We start from the raw sequence: 17,621 nt of genomic DNA, 5'->3' as shown, positions 1-17,621 counted from the left end.
AAAAGATACACAAAGGTGAGCATAACTTTTCATTAGTAGCCAGGCTTCTTTGTACAGCTGCAACAGGAACTCTGCAACATGGTTAAGGACCAATTGAAAACTGTTCATCAGCACATTATTATGCATATTTTGGGATTTGGGAGGATTCCGCAAATAATCTTAACTTATAAATGTAATTGTAAAGCTCCATCTGTTCTGTGGAAATCCCCACCCTGATGCATGCTGCAACCATGCACAAAGCACTTTACCTCCCTATGCAAGAAATGTATGAACTAATGAATTGAGGTGAATAACAAAAATTCACATGCAAAAATCGAATACACTCTCAGACGATTAATAAGAAGGAGTAAAGTGGATTCCATATCCACCATTAAACTTGTCTTTCTGAATCTGCATTTCACTGCCAAAACCCTGCCTTCTGAATTATTCAGATCCTGACAAATAATTAATATCCATGACCTTTTAATCTGCAAGAATTCAAGGGGCATGGTGATTAGGGATAAAAAAAGAGAAATAAGGAAACTGCAGAGAAAGACTTTATCTGCAGAAAAAAAGGACCGGAACCGGGAGCGATCCATTCGACGTGCAGCAAAATAACTGGAGAAACCTAACCTGATAATGTAGCTACAGATCAATCTCATCTATCCTCTGCAGACACAAGATCTGCTTTGCTAGCACCTGCAGGACAATATCTGGGCCAATGCATTTGATACACAGAAGGATTTTGCAGTAATTTTTAAATATGCAGACAGACAGAGAGAGAGAGACAGAGAGAGAGAGAGACAGAGAGAGAAAGAGGGAGAACTGACAGCTGATTCTCTCTCTAGCTTAGACTTGAGACTTGAACAGCCTTTTCACAGCAGGACCCAAAGGAGCAGAACTTAACCTGAATTACTTCACTCTAAACATGCAGCTGTATAAGTGGGAAAGTTTCCAACATCGTAAGCTCTTCTGGGTCCTGGCGTTTGGGCCTAAGGTCAAGCCCATTTCACCCAGTTCACTTCAGCCCATTCAGGAGAGGAGATCAAATTAAAATATAACCCCAATTCCAAAAAAAAATTGGAACACTGTGTAAAATGTATGTAAATGTTTATAAAAGCAATGATTTTTCTTTTTTTTGCAATACAACATAGATCACATCAAATGTTAAAAGTGCGATTTTACCAGTTGATGATAAATATTATTCATTTAGATCTTGTTGCTTGCAAATTATTGCATTCTACACAGTGCACAGTGCACTTGGACTTTCGGCTGTATTTAGAATAATTTCTTAACAGATTCCAAATTAATAACTGACCTTATCTCTGTAACCTCAAAAAACGAAAGTTTAAATGCTTACAGTATATGTCTAAATCTTTATGGACACCCCTTTTAATAAACACATTCAACTACTTAAGTTGCACACATTGCTGACATAGATTTGCACAGCTTGTCTAGTCCACGTAGACTGTAAAGAATTAATATACCAGATAAATATGAATCAATTTGCAACATGCATAGTGTGAGGTGTGGGCTACAGGAACTGTATCCTCTGGAATGATGGTGCTCTATCTAGTAATTTTGGGATGAGTTGGTGAATTGGGGATGATTTGATGTTCCTACACTGTGCTCTCCTAGGGCTCAGACTGGGGGTATGTTTTTTCCTCTCTCTTTTCCACTTGTATCGCTTCTCATTGAAGAAAAAATGGCGGTGTGTGCACACGCTGCGGCTCTCCCTGTCTTCCTGTCCCGTTTCCCTCTTGTCTGTTACTGTATATATGTATATATGTATGTATGTATGTATGTATGTATGTATAGCTGGGTTGATGGCTAATTTTGCTGGTATCTGTGACCATGTGACAATAAAGCCAATTCTGTCACTTTTGTAACTGTCATATGGTGGGGTGGTCATCATGGAATTTCCTGACATTACTAATGCTTTTGACACTGGATACAATCAAATCATCACAACAATGTTTCAAAATCTAGCATAAGGCTTTCCCTGGACATTAGTTTCTCTGATTTTGCTATTTATAGCTGTAAGTTTGAGTAAAATTATCATTGTTCTTTTATTCTATAAACTAGGGACAACATTTCTCACAAATTACAAATAAAAATATTGTCATTTATTTGTAGAAAATGAGGAATAATATATGTATAATAATATAAAAAATATGTGGAGCTTCCATCTTCCTCTTAATTATATTCCAGATGTTTTCTGTTTAGTCAAATAAAAAACTATAATTTTTAAGTGATCTTTTTGTGATTTTTTTCCAGAGCTGTATGTGGCCCAATAGGATTTTCCTCTCTTCTACTTTTAATCCCACAAATATTGCTTGGATGGATGGACAGAGGGTAAGATGGATGAATACAACTTTATTGACTGAGAAGAACACTGCAAGATTACTTCATTAACATATATTATATGCCAAAGATACATTTTCTGAATCAATGAAATGCATTATAACATTCCCACTCTCTCTTTTTATCTCTATTTTGATTTATCTATCTATACCGCTCGCTCTCTCCAGCTCTTTTTTCAGCATCTATCTATTGATCTCTCTCTTTCTTTCCCTCTTCATCTTTCTAAAGTTCTATCCAGCTCTCTCTATCTCAGTCTCCATTCATCGCTCATCTCCTTACCCACTTTATCTATTCAACCCTGTCTATCTTTATTTTTCTCAATTTTAGCTCCATTCATCCATCCTCTCTCTATCTACCCTTTTACATCTCATTTCATCTCTCACTCTCTCCATCAATCCTGTTCATGTCTACATCCCCATCGTCTCATTGCTTTTATCTCTCTCCATTACTATCTCGTTTCATTCACCTCTACTCCCTTTCCCTCTCTATCTACTCCTCCACCTTTCTCTCACCACTCTATCTACATCCATCCATATCTCATTCTCCCTATCTCTATTTCTTTCTTTCTCTCTTGGTCTTTATCTGCCTCCATTCATCCATATCTCTTTCTAGCTCTCAAAATCTTTATCCATTCATATCTTCATTTCTCTCTTGCTCATACAGAGCTTTTTTTCTCTCTCTCTCTCTCTATCTGTCATTGCTCCTCCACCCTTTGATATTTCCATTGTCTCCATCCATCCTCTTTTCTCTCCTCCTATCTACCTCTCCCTCCCCATTTGCCAGTCCTCCTCTCCCTATCTGTCTTTATCTATCCATATATACAGACAGTGGATATAAAACGTGTACACACCCCTGTTAAAATACCAGGTTTATTGATGTAAAAAAAATGAGACCAAGATAATTTTAGAATTTTAGCTTTTGAAATGACCTTAATGTGAACTCTTTTTTTTTTTTTTTTTTTTTTTTTAGCTTTTAATGTGACCTAAATGTGCACACCCTTAAACTTATACTTTGTGGAAGCACCTTTTGATGTTATTAAAGTACTCAGTCTGTTTTTGTGTAGGCAAAATGGTATATATTTGCTAAGCAATATTTTCCCACTCTTCTTTACAAAAACATATCCAAACCTGTTAGATTTCTTCTAGTGAAGGCTTTCCTTGGTTGATTTTTATGTATGCTTTGGGTTGTTGTCATGCTGAAAGACAAAGTTCCTCTTCATCTTCAGCTTACAAGCAAAAACCTAAGGTTTTTCTTTTGCTAAAATCAACTGGTATTCAGAACTGTTCATAATCCCCTTCACCTTGGCTAAGGGCCTAGTTCCAGCTAAATAAGAACAGCATGACAGCATGATGCTGCCACCACCATGCTTCACTGTGGGTATGGTGATCTTTTGGTGATGTGCAGCGTTGTTTTTGCGCTAAACATTCCAGTTGGAATCCATCAGACCATAACGCATTTTTCCACATGCTTTTAGGAGGGCTCAACAAAGAAAATGGCGGGAAATAACTACTAGAAAAACTGAACTTACCTGGGGTTAATCAGAGGAACTTTAAAGGATGGAAGGTGTTTATTAATTCCTATTTAACATGAATTTGAATGTGAGTGGTTCATTCTGAACACAGCTACACCCTGAGTTATAAGAGGGTGTGCATACTTATGCTACCATATTATTTTACTCATATTATTTTATTTTAGTTTGTTTTTCAGTTGAGATGTATCCCCTGTAGCTCTATTTCTCTTTTTCTCCTGCTTGCTCTTGCTCTCTTTCTGTTTCATTCTCTGTCTCCATTCATCCACACCCCTCTTGCTAGACCACTCATTCTAAAATTATCTATCCCCTCGATCTCTCGAGTTATGATAAGGGTCACACCTGCAGAATTTTAAACTGTAATAATGTTTAAACAACACCAATGACGACAGCGACAGCGAGCCAATTAGCTGGACGCTAATATTAGTTTCCCAATAAGATGTTTTGATGCCCTTTTAAATACAGTAGATGGGCTGACGTGAAATGTCAGCTGTAATGCAGCTCAGCCATTCGGCAACTTTCTCAAAAACAAATTGGTTTTGTCGTGATTAATTACAGGATCATGACAGAGCTGCAGAAAGGACGTCAAATAGTTCACCTACCTGGATAAAGCTAACCTTTATGAAAGTGCACCTCACCGCTTACCGACCCCTCTCCTTTTAACTGGAAAAGGGGGGGTGGGGTTCTTTCTGCCTGTGAGGAACTAACACATTGTACCATCACATAAAACCCATTCAGCCTCACACAAACACATTACCTTTAAAAGGACATCCACATAGACATTGTGCTGTGACATTATCTCTTTAATGTCCCATTTCACTCCCGCCATCAGCAGCAGCATCTGCTCATAATCGATGGCTTTGGCTGCCACGATCCAGTAAGTGGGCTTGCGCAGCTCGCTGGCCGTGGACACCGTCTGCAGCAGAAAAGAGCAGCAGGAAATTAGTTCACAGAATCTACATGCTGGAACAGTTTCATGAGTGAGGACTGCGTAGACATATGACAGCTATCTGTGATAAATGTACAATATATGCATGATATTTACACAGAATATGCCTTTGACAACAGTGTGTTTACTTAGCTTAGTTTGAACTAAAATAAAAAAAGGTATAAAAAAATTAAGCATTTTTAAATTTTATTTTAATGTCATAGTGCTCTATTCACTAAATACAGGCTGCTATATATTGTATACAAACCACCTTATTAAAACTGTATTTATTTATAAAATTAAGCATACATACATATGAGTTGGATGTAATATAATTCACCAAACACATCAAACTAAAGAAACCTCTTTCTATTTGTAAAATCTAAATAATAGACATGCAAACAAAATTTAAAATAAATAAGAGACCACTTAATGATGATGTTTTTACTTGATTTTACCAAACTGAAAACCTCTGGAATATAATCAAGAGGAAGATGAATGACCACAAGTCATCAAACAAACAGTTATCTAAAAGCAGTGTGTAAAATGGTGGAGAAGAACATGCCAAGATACATGAAAATCAGGTTTATTCCACCAAATATTGATTTCATAAACTTGAATATGAACTTGTTTTCTTTGCATTGTTTGAGGTTTAAAAGCTCTGCATCATTTTTATTATTTCAGCCATTTCTCATTTTCTGCAAATAAATGCTCTAAATGACAATATTTATATTTGGAATTTGGGAGAAATCTGTAGTTTATAGAATAAAACAACAATGTTCATTTTACTTAAACATATACCTATAAATAACAAAATCAGAGAAACTGATTCAGAAACTGAAGTGGTCTCTTAATTTTTTTTTTTCCAAGAGCATATATAAGCAAAAACTATTTAAATGATTTTATAGTTATAGACAAAACTCTATGCAACTCAAAAGTAGACTTTTTAAACAGCATTCAATTATCAGGATGGAATTTCCTTTTAAGCAAATCTTTATTCAGCAGTCCACAGAGAATCCACAGTGATTAAAGTACAGTGCTGTAAGTATCATTTTGACACAGGGCTTGATTAACGAGAGTTTTAAATTAAGGTATAATGGGATGCAGTCTGCAAGCTATAAAAGTTATACATATAACTTTCTATTTAAAAGTTATTGGATTCTTAAAGCATTTTCATATGGATTACATTTGCAGAGGTCCTGGGGTGATTGTCTCTTTCACAGGTGCTGCTCTGTGATTTTATTTCCTTCAGAATTGACCATGTCAGTGTTTATCATCACTGAGGAGATGTGTATAATATTTATTGTACAAATCAATCCATCCAGTCTGAATAGAGACTTGAAGTCAGGCTTTAATGATGGATGACTTGTTAATACTTGACCCTTTTAGGCACAGAGATACTTTCATTCTTTCAAAATGTATTTGATTTACTAATGTTGACAAAATACAGGTCATTAAACTAAAGCAGATCCGTGAATTTTTAGCTGCAGGGTCGAAGATCATTTCTGATGTAGTTTATCTGTCTAAATACAGCATTGCATTAGTGGTGTTGATTATATCATTTGTTTGATTTGTTTTATTTTATAAAACGTCAGACTTGAATTTTTTTCATTGCCTGGGTGCCATAGAGGTTGATTTATGTGCTTAAAAATCTAATCAAATAAGTACATTTTAAAGCCCAATTGGATAAAAAGGTCCAAACATCATTGTTAGTAGGGTTAGAACCAGCTTTGCAGAAATACTCCAGTTCTTACATCACTTCCTGTGTGCGAATTATTTTAACTGTCCCCACAAAACATTATTTTTTCAGAAAACATAGGAAATTCTGCCTTAAGCACAACTGCAAAGTGAGAAATAATGATTAAAAAAAAAAAACTTTGTGGTTTCTTGCAGTGACCACAATGTCTCAAAGGGTGCATCTGAATAAAATAAAAACATCCAAAAACACCCAACAACTGTATATAAGAACTAAATATATCAGAATTCTAAAATCTACACATTGGTTTATAAACTGATGTAACATAATGAAACTGTGGCAATTTATATAGAAATATAGTAAAGGAAGAAGATTAAACTATGCCCAGACAACCCACAGTCTTATCTACTGGAGGGAAATCATGGATCTGTAGTGGTGATTTAAAACTCTGATTATGAGCCTCTTTTCCAGTGCCTCAGCAGCACGGTTCCTCCACTGGGTCAAGTACCACCACCACACCTTTTTTTTTTTTTTTTTTTAAACCAGGGCAACCCTCAGCGCCCGGCGGGAGCGAGACGGAAGGAATCGAAAAGGTTCTTGATGAGACAGACAGAAAGGACAAGTCCATAAATAGAGCATGAGTAGGCTGACCTGTGAGTAGAACTGCTGGAGGAAGGGTTTCTTGGCTGGAGGCATCATGGTGTCCAGATGAGGCTGCAGGAGCTCAAACTGCTCGGCCAGGAACACTCTGCGGAAGGACACAGGGGTCACGTTAGCAGCAGCTTTTTAGCGCACCACTCGGGGCAGGGCATGGGGCTTACAGCAGGGGTCACAAGTTCCCGGCCAAGCCGTTCCACCAGCCAAGCACGACTGGGCCAATCGACAGCTCCGCATGCCCTAAAGAACACCTGCTTTTACCAGCTACTCCAGCAGATTTCTCTTTCTGTAATGCATTTGCAGGCCTTTGATGGGCTGGACAACGAAAGACGTGACCTGGATTATAAAGTCACAAAGTGCACAATTGTTCCAGTACCTCACATTTATACTATGTATTACTTAATTTTATTATCTGCGGTTCTATAAATGTGTTCCTGGAATTTCCTTTTTTTTGTTTTAGTTTATTTGTTAATTTTTTTTTGGTATTTTTATATTTATTTACCTTATTTTGAACGGAGAGCTATTATAATTTGACATGAAAACTGCTTGGCTTTTGCTGAGTCTATATATATATATATTTTTTTTCTTTTCAGTTCTAATCATTAGTATGCACATCTATATCTATCTATACAGAACTTTCAAGGAACATTGAGAAACTTCAATAGTAAGCTTAACCCAGCATTTAACTGCAATTCACTTATCTATCTTTACTGAATTACTCAATATCAATACATCCGTTTTTGTAGGTCTGCTGAGACAATACACAGAAATAAACAAATGGTATAAATAGATGCAGGTTTAAAAAGATTAAGTATAAAACTAGTTGTTGGTGCTGACTGAAAGCAGCATGCTGCATTTTAATGATGTCTAAATAGGCTTCCCACCTTTAAAAAAAAATCCCATGTTCAAAACAGTAAAGAGTGACAATGAAAATGTTATTTCAGGCAAGACAATAGCGCTCAATTGTGTCTGGGCTTGTGCATATATACCTCTGTCTCCATCTGCACTCTCCATGTGTTAGCTGCCCACAATGCTCACTGATTTAGACATGCTACCACTTGTTCCCACACCATCCACTTTCTGAACACATAGTGCAGGTCAGAAAATGCTGCGATACAACCAGTTTTTACTGCTTTTACTGCTGCTGCTTTCTTATATGAAACTACATAAGAGTGGATGATAAGGATGGCATAGAATGTATTTATTATTTATTGTGTATTTAAGGATTATAAGGATTATAAAGGACTCAACAAACCCCAAACCAATGCCTGTTTACAAAGCTCCAGAGCAGCAGGAGGTACAGAGGCATGAAGACTAATCAGCACAGAATAATCAGCACTACTATGGAACTCTGGAAGGCTCTTCCATTTTATCTCAGTTGCTAATTTGATGATAGTAGAAAAGTCTTTCCTAGGTGTTCAGCTAGTTTAGGATCTGGTGACAATCCCATGAGAAACAGCCTCTCTTCTCTCTCTTTTTTTAAACGCGACATTAACATACAGCTCTGTTTTTTTCACTGATTTTGTTATGTATAGGTATATGTTTGAGTAAAATGAACATTTTTGTTTTATTCTATAAACTACACACAACATTTTTCCCAATTTTTAAATAAAAATATTGTAATTTAAATCATTTATTTGCAGAAAATGAGAAATAACAAAAAAGATGCAGAGCTTTCAGACCTCAAATCATGCAAAGAAAACAAGTTCATATTTATTAAGTTTTAAGAGCAGAGAAATCAATATTTGGTGGAAAAAAACTGTTTTTTTAATCACAGTTTGCATACATCTGGCATGTTCTTCTCCACCAGTCTTACACACTGCTTTTGGAAAACTTTAAGTCACTTTTGGTGCAAAAAATCAAGCAGTTCAGTTTGGTTTGATGGCTCGTGATCATCCATCTTTCTCTTGATTATATTCCAGAGGTTTTTAATTTGGTATAAATGGTCTCTTTTTTTCCAGAGCTGCATTATCTAAAACAACTTTTGCTTAAAATACAAGAAAAGTATTACTTTATCTGATACAAGGAAATCAATTGTAACTTGTTAACCACTGCCTAAATCAAAATGAACTATCCAATTTAGGTTAGCCCAGAGAAAATCAAGACAACAGGCCACTAAGCTGAATAATGCAGTAATTAGAAACCACTGACACTCAGTGCCGCGGGCAGTACAGCTCCAGCCTCTGCTTCTACTGCTCAGGAAACTGTGCTTAATAATTTATATTCTTACTGCATGTATGATAAGCACTCATATCCCCTACTTTTTATCACTTATTACTGTCATACATGATTAACTAATATGATGCGAGATAAGCTCAGAATGTGTTCATACATTAAACATGTTCCTATATATGTCATTACAACTTAAAAGCCTGCTTAAGTATACTCATTTTTTTGATAGACATATCTGATTTAACACTGTTAATTATGCTACAAATGTTATTGCAGTAGCAATTGCTAACAAGTTTGCGTAGCACTACACAAATACATGACGCTCCACGAAATTTAATTTAATCCTACTTTCAGCTTTTAGAACAGCTTGTCTCTTCAGATTTGGAGGACAGAGAAGATCTAAACCACAAAGCGATTTACATTCAGCAGCAGCAGCACCTACACTCCGCTGCTGAAAGAAATGGCTGTGGCTGTAAACGACATCAGGCCACTTCACATCTCAGACATCAGAGTGTGCTGCCATCCTCCTGTGGCCAAGTGTAAGGTCAGTGAATGCAGATGTAGTTGGCTGAGGGGCAGGAACACCTGAGGGCAGGTTTTGGACTAAGAGGAGCAACAATTGGGACTTTGGAGCACTTTCAGGATTGCTATAGAGAGAGTTGCACAGAGACATACTTTACACATCAGGGATTGTATACACAGTACTGTAAAACATATAAAGTTTTAGGCACCTGTGCAAATAATAATAAAAAAGCTTATTACATGGAAAGTAACTTTATTTTGGCTGTCAAACACAAATATTAGAATTAATACAAATAATATTTGTCTTTATAAAAACATTATTATTGCTGTGGATACACATACAATCTACATTTTTGCACTTTTTCTTAGTTTTGTTTTCGTAACATGAATTTAACAGCTGTGCAATTTTAATTTCACTATGCCTGGCATTGTTGGAAAGAAATACAATTATTTTACACTGGCGTTGAGTGGTCCAACGGTCTAAAGCGCTGCCACTATGAGCGGAAGGTCGCAGGTTCGAACCCCCGCTCATGCAGCTTTGCCATCAAGCTTCCGACGCTCAGAGGGAGCAAAATTGGCCCTGCTCCCTCCGGGTGGGTAGATGGCGCTCTCTCTTCCCACATCACTCTTAGGATGATGTCCACAGCACAGGGCAAAACATGAGCTGATGTACCGGAGGCGAGCCACTGCGCTTTCCTCCGAGCGTGCTGGCTGCTCGGCAAAGAAGCGGTGGGTGGCTTCACATGTATCAGAGGAAGCATGTGTTAGTCTTCACCCTCCTGGAGTGTTGGGGCATTACTAGTGATAGGGGGAGTCCTAATGAGTGGGTTGGGTAATTGGCCATGTAAAATTGGGTAGAAAATGGGAAAAAAAAAGAGATACAAGGCCTTGTGTGACAGCAATACCATTAAAATCAGCTGAGCTAGTAATAGAACTGGACTAATTCACTTGCTGGCCAAGAAAAAGCTAAAAAAGCTTTCTTTTAATGTTTAATGTTTTACATGTTTACTAGCATCTTTTATTTTTTATAAGCAAAACCTCCCTACTTACATGATAAATGGTTTTAAACAATGTGTCCAGTACTGTGTACGCTCCATATGCATTACATCATTGCTGTCTGACCATTGTTTGCCCAAAACCACATGTTTAAGGGACAAAAAAAAGAAGATAGCAAGCTTTTGTTATTATACATAAACCAAAAAAAGAACTAGACCTAACCACAAACTTAACCCCAGTAAAGTACTTTTAGTTTGCACATGCAAGGTCACAACTGTTTGGTTGCTAACACTACAGCGAATCCCTGAAGTCTCCTGCAAAGTTTTTCCTACAAAGTCGAGTCAAATTTGTCTTGCAAACAAGTGAAGTCAATAGAGTTTATTTTTGTTTCATCTGTGTACAAGTGCACAGTGGAGCTAAATGACGTTCTTCTGGGACCATGGTGCAACACAGAGCAACGCATTACTACACAAGACTATGCAATGTGCAAACATCTGTGCCAACATAAAGCAAGAAATAGTACAATTAATACAATAAATATGAAGGACAGAAGGGCAGCGTGCCTAATAAACAGACAGGACAGAGCAGTGCGACACAGCAAGCACAGCAAGCGCTGAATATGTGTATTGAGGGCATACAGCTCTAGAAAAAAATGAGACCACTTGAAAACTATTAGTTTCTTTGATTTTACCAAATAAAAAAAAACCTCTGTTATATAATCAAGAGGAAGATGGGTGATCACAATCCATCAAACCAAACTGAACTGCTTGGATTTTTGCACCAGGAGTGCAGGCATAAAGATATCCAAAAGCAGTGTGTAAGACTAGTGGTGGAGAACATGCCAAGGTGCATTAAAACTGTAATTAAAAACCAGGGTCATTCCACCAAATATTGATTTCTCAACTCTGAAACTTTATGAATATGAACTTGTTTTCTTTGAAATATTTAAGGTCTGAAAGCTCTGCATCATTTTTGTTATATCAAGCAATTTCTCCATTTCTGCAAGTAAATACGTTAAATGACAATCGTTTTATATGGAATTTGGAAGAAATGTTGTCTGTAGTTTATAGAATAAAACAACAATGTTCATTTTACCCAAACATATACCTATAAATAGCAAAATCAGAGAAACTGATTCAGAAACTGAAGTGGTCTCTTAATTTTATCCAGAGCTGTAGATGCAGGTAGATGTATATTTCGAGACTGTATGTGTGCATCCGCACACCCATGGCAGCAACGGGTGCATTCAAATAGAATGGGCTGTCCACAAATATTTGAGCATAAATAGTGTATATAACACACTATGACATATAGGAATTACGCAGTTAGTCAATAGAATATATGAGAATCGCAGTTACTAAGGTGGAAAACACAAAAACAACAAACGCACACACAATTCTTTTTGATTTGACATCCCACGCCAAGCAGGAATGCAGGGCATCTGACACAAGCACTTATTACCCTGTTAGTCTGATGAAGCGAATGGATTCTCCACCCACTACAAGGTTACACCCTGCTACAAGGTCCACACACGGAACCTGCAATCAGTTAGGCAGCACATCAGACATCTGCGTGCCGTAGGGGGCCTTCCCTGTATACCCCGCAATTCCCCAGCACCTGGTACAACTCTTCTCTGATGCACGGTACAACCTGTTACACTGCAAACACAAAGAAATAGTGCAGGTACAGGTGCAAGTCATCAGTGCAGGGCAAATCATCTTGCTAATGAGAAGAGATGAGATGCATGGCTCTCAAAAGTCATAAAGAATGTTATGGTTCTAAATAGCCATAGTTTAGGCCTAAAGCCCACAATATATGCAAATACTTTGGATTGAATAATCCTAAAAATCAGAAAAAATACCTATCAATTAATCTTTCTGTTAGCAATCCCTCTCAGTTTTCTCCTATACTTAGGAGAAAATATAAGAATTATATTAAATTTTACCTGTATCTCTTTCAAATATGAAATATTTACATGCATATTTTTAATACTTTACTAAAGATTTTGGTAACACTTTACTTGGATGGTCCATTTTATGGCCTTGTTGATGCTCAACAGACTTTTAACTAACACTATATTGAATGTCCATTAAATTAAACTTAACCCTATGTTGAATGTAAGTGATTCAAAATAGAACCTAACCGTACACCTAACCCTAACCTTAACCTTTAATCAACCATAAAATCGAACCCTACACCTAACCCTTACCCTAACCTTAACCTAAGCTTAAAATCTAACCCTAAAACCCAATCCTAAAATATTAAGATAAGCGTTTGGGTTAGAGTTGAATGTACGATTATATTCAATAGAGAATCATTTACTTTCACCTTTTAGTTCATTTGCATTTAAAAGACATGTAGTTGAATGTTAGTTGAGCATCAAAGAGGCCATCAAAGGGACCATCCAAGTAAAGTGTTACCAAGATTTTTTGCTTTAATTGGTGTTGCTTGATATTTCACATCCAAACCACAGAAAGCCACAGTAGATTACATGTGACTTGAAATTTCAACAGAGAAAATAGCCATTCTTTAGGTAAACAAACAAATCCTAAAGCTTAGTTACCTCAGCTAATGTTAATATGCTAGCTCTGTACAGCTCAACAGATAGTAAACTAAACAAAGCATAAGAAATTACAAACTCTTTATTTCTGTATTTCTGTGAGTAGAGTGTAAAAATGATCTTAAACCAGGGGTTTCTTTCTGCTGTCATTATAATATATAAGCTACCCCACGCTATTGATGTTCATCTACAAGGGGTTCCTGCAGCTGCTGCTGAAAAAAATCCTAGAGGGAAAAAGTGCAGGAGATGGCAATGCTTAACACCAATGAATACAAACAGCAACAAGTGGGTAAACGTGGGTGATATTAAGCAGGGAAGACAGAATAATTGCAAAGGAGGACAGTGAGGCAAATCTTTTAAACCCCTGATGTGGCTTGTTAACCACATACTGAGATGTGAAATTTAGTGTATTTGCGAGCTACTGAAAATTCACGTCCTGGGGGAGATCTGATTACGACATGCGGAAAATAAATTCAGATGTTAAACAGAACATGTAAATTATCACACGGAGCAGATGGAACAAATTATTGGTAAATAGCTGGTATTTACACAGGAGGTAAAATGGCATTAAAAGAAATATGAGCTGTGCTTTAATAAAGCAAGAGGATTTTTCTTAACAAGCTTCTGTAAATACAGTCATCGGTGTTCTATTTCTGATAGGCACAAAAATAGAATCTTATGAGCTCTGGAGCCAGAAATCAGGTCTGTTTATTTGGCTGACAGAATGGATGGAGTAAAGGAGTGCAATATAAACTTTAACGGGTTAAACTGATATAAATAGCGGGCTTGGATGGTAACATGCAGCCCATTTCCTGCCCTTATCTTTCTCACCTCTAATCTTGATCCCTGTAGTGGATTCCTGCCCTTCACTGGTTATTCCACTATGCAGGAGGAGCGATGCAGGGGCTAGGAATGCTAACCAGCGCTAACCCTGGAGAATGGGCCATATGTGGTAGAGTAACAGCATTAAAGCACGGTGCTCTTGACACAGACAGGTTAGGATTAGAGAGTATCTGTACCAGTGTATCACCAGCCAACGGCACGTTGAGGCACGGCACTGCAAAATAGGGTATCACACCATGAGGAAAAGGGAGAGCAGCAGTGTGAGAATATCTGTGTTTCAGTGTCTTGGAAGTTATGTATCCTCTGATCCCTGCTCATTCACAACCTCACTCGTCTTCCCTTAAAACTTTTGGATTTCCGAAAGCAGGCTTTGTGGCTGGCACCCTCTCCATGCCATCTGGCAAATGAGGCAGCCGCGTATTTGGACTCTCGGGGCTGTGGCATGGCGTTCCAACAACTTTCAACTCAGCCAGCTCCAGTGATTATGTGCAGGGGGTGTGTGCGACAGTGAGAAAGATTCGCAATCACCATGTCCTACTACACAAGCAGCAGAATGAAGAGAGTCAGAGGGAGAGAGAGAGGTAGAGAGAGAGGGAGAGAGGGAAATCTGGATTGGAGAGTAAGTGGTGATTTAGCACGCCAGTCATCCAGAACCTGCCCCTCATTTGGATTAGTGGCGAAGCAGGTAAGTCATCAGCGGCGGGAGCATCGCTCCACTTAATGAAATGAACTTGGCTGGCCGCTGCTGACCACAGGCTCAGCCCCTCCTGACTCATCAAGAAAAATGCAAGGCTTAAAGGACAACAGCAGCAATTTGCCCAATAATCTCACATTTCGCTTGTTTGCTGCACCCAATGCCTACAGATACCTGATCTGGGTTCTTCCTCAGTGGACTCTCTAATTCCCCTTCTGAGTGGATTTGCTTTCGCTTCTCCCTCTCGTCAAATCCTTATCAAATCTCCATGTTTCACTTGACTTTTTCCAACCCAAGAATAATGGTGTAAGGGTCAGCTACTGCCAGAATGATCTCATGGTATCTGCATGTAACTCTGACCACACTACTGGAGAACCACACAAACATATCTAGAAAAAGACATTTGTAGACTGAAAAAAGCCACTTAACAGTGTACGTCTAATTACATTCATTAAACTCCTCTCACTGCACTGATGATTGTTTACTCTTATTAGTTTCCATGCTTTTATACCAAAAGCACCTTATTAATATATTCTATATTATTTATAATATTGTTATTAATATCTATATTAATTGCATGGGAAACTTGTTGCTGTTACATGCATACTTATAAGTTCATACATTATCTATTTATTATCTATTTATTAAAGGCAGCATTATGTAAGATTTGACATTTTGTGAAGCCAGTTTGGATGATTTGAGAATCTGATTAGGATGCCCTCCAGGTCGCCTCTTGCTAAAGATGTATATTCAGACATAATCAACTGGAAATACAGAACCTGACAAACATCCAAATCCTGCTGGATGGATATTTCCTAGGTTTCCTTAGCAGGAGCTATTGGAATATCAGGGCACTGAACTGAGTTAAGTAGATAAGACAATGATTATGACAATAGCATGATAATGATATTACATTTTCTTTTACACCACTGATGTAAATACAAATCAGACACTAAGCCACATGCAGACAGTCATAAACATGCAATTGTAGGCAAGCTGATACATGAGGTAAAAAAATCCAAGCAAAAAGGCCAAGCAATATTACAGGATTTTGTACAAATAGTAATTGAAAGTTAGACAAAAACCAGTTGATATGATAGACAGAGCAATACAATGGCTAAAGTTCAATATATTGTAATACTGTGATATTGAATACTGTGTTTATATCGTTTTTTTTATCAACTTTATCAATCTGTCATACTAAGCAAAAAAAATACTCATATTTATAAAATCTGATTTTTTTTTTGTTTATCCAATCAGAATAATGGAATCTACAGACAGAGTACAACAATCCTATCCAGCAGTCAGAACCATGATCCAGATACCAATATTTGCATATAAAAATTTATAATTACAAACATTAATTCTTTATTTTTTATGAGTCCAAACTGTATTGCAAAATCTAATATGAAGACATATCGATATATACAGCGACCACTTAAAAATTATGAGTTTCAATGATTTTACCAAATTGAAAACCCCTGGAATATAATCACGAGGGAAACGAATGATCACAAGCCATCAAACCAAGCTGAACTGCTTAATTTTTTTGCATTTTGCACCAGGAGTGGCATAAAGTTATCCAAAAGCAGAGTGTAAGACTGGTGAAGATGCATGAAAACTGTGATTAAACATTATTATCCCATCAAATATTGATTTCTGAACTCTTAAAACTTTATGAATATGAACTTGTTTTCTTTGCATTATTTGAGGTCTGAAAGCTCTGCATTTTTTTGTTATTTCAGTCATTTCTCATTTTCTGCAAATAAATGCTCTAAATCAGTGGTTCCCAACCTTTTTCTTCAGGGACTTTGGTGACCCAACATAACCACCCCCCCCCCCCCCCCCCCCAAATGTAAAAGACGTAAGTGTATAATTGGGTTGGGGGGGGTGGGGTGGGGGGGTTAGAAATGACAAATAAAAACTGACATTTACTATAGATGAATAAAATAAACACGTAAAAAAGGAAAAATTGATACATAAAACATAAGGAATTTTTATCTTATGAAGAAAAAAATAATTAGATCAATAAAATAATACAACTATTTAAAATGAATAAAAAATAATTTATATAAAAAATAAACAAAAAAGAATAATATCAGTTTCAGTTTCAGTTTCAAATCAGTAAAACAGCTCACCAAAACCTCAACCTGTCCAAATATTGGACAATAATTGATTAACTTTACAGGCCCTCACTCATTTTCATTTATTTAACTAAACTGAGTTTTATATCCTTATATTATTATATTATTATATTCAGCCTCGCGCTGAATTCAGCTCCGCGCTGCCGGAGAGAGCGCCCGCGCGCGCGCCAGAGAGAGAGAGAGAGACAGAGAGAGCGCAGCGCAGCGCGGCGAATTTTGCTTACCCTAGACTATATATAGTATTAAAATTAAACCCCTTAAAATCAAAAGGGCTTCGCGACCCATCGTGGATCTTTGGCGACCCATAGGTTGGGTCGCGACCCATAGGTTGGGAACCACTGCTCTAAATGACAATATTTTTATGTCAAATTTGGGAGAAATGTTGTCTGTAGTTTATAGTTTGTTTGTTTGGATTTTGTGCCATATCAGCAACAGGTTGGCTATTTTATGGCATCAACAATGTTCAAACCTGAGCATCACAGACTTAAATCAGTGTCTTATTATGAAGGACTTCCAGAAAAGTAAGTATTTTAGCTGG

The 17,621-nt window shown here is 37.2% G+C and overlaps 1 protein-coding gene across 2 annotated transcripts in view; it reads right to left on the bottom strand.

Annotated features, from left to right (window-relative positions):
• Window positions 1-17,621, bottom strand: part of vps50 (VPS50 EARP/GARPII complex subunit) — a 203,357-nt gene that overhangs the window by 17,061 nt on the left and 168,675 nt on the right. For both annotated transcript variants that reach the window (XM_007259800.4, XM_007259801.4), the window contains 2 exons: window positions 7,147-7,243; window positions 4,629-4,787 (listed from right to left, as the gene is read on the bottom strand). In XM_007259800.4, the coding sequence (XP_007259862.3) occupies window positions 4,629-4,787; window positions 7,147-7,243 (256 nt within the window). The remainder of the gene's footprint in view (window positions 1-4,628; window positions 4,788-7,146; window positions 7,244-17,621) is intronic.

Source organism: Astyanax mexicanus, chromosome 3, assembly GCF_023375975.1.
Source record: "Astyanax mexicanus isolate ESR-SI-001 chromosome 3, AstMex3_surface, whole genome shotgun sequence".
Classification (NCBI taxonomy): domain Eukaryota; kingdom Metazoa; phylum Chordata; class Actinopteri; order Characiformes; family Acestrorhamphidae; genus Astyanax; species Astyanax mexicanus.
The sequence above is the reverse complement of the archived record's forward strand: the minus strand, read 5'-3'. Positions and strand labels throughout refer to the sequence as shown.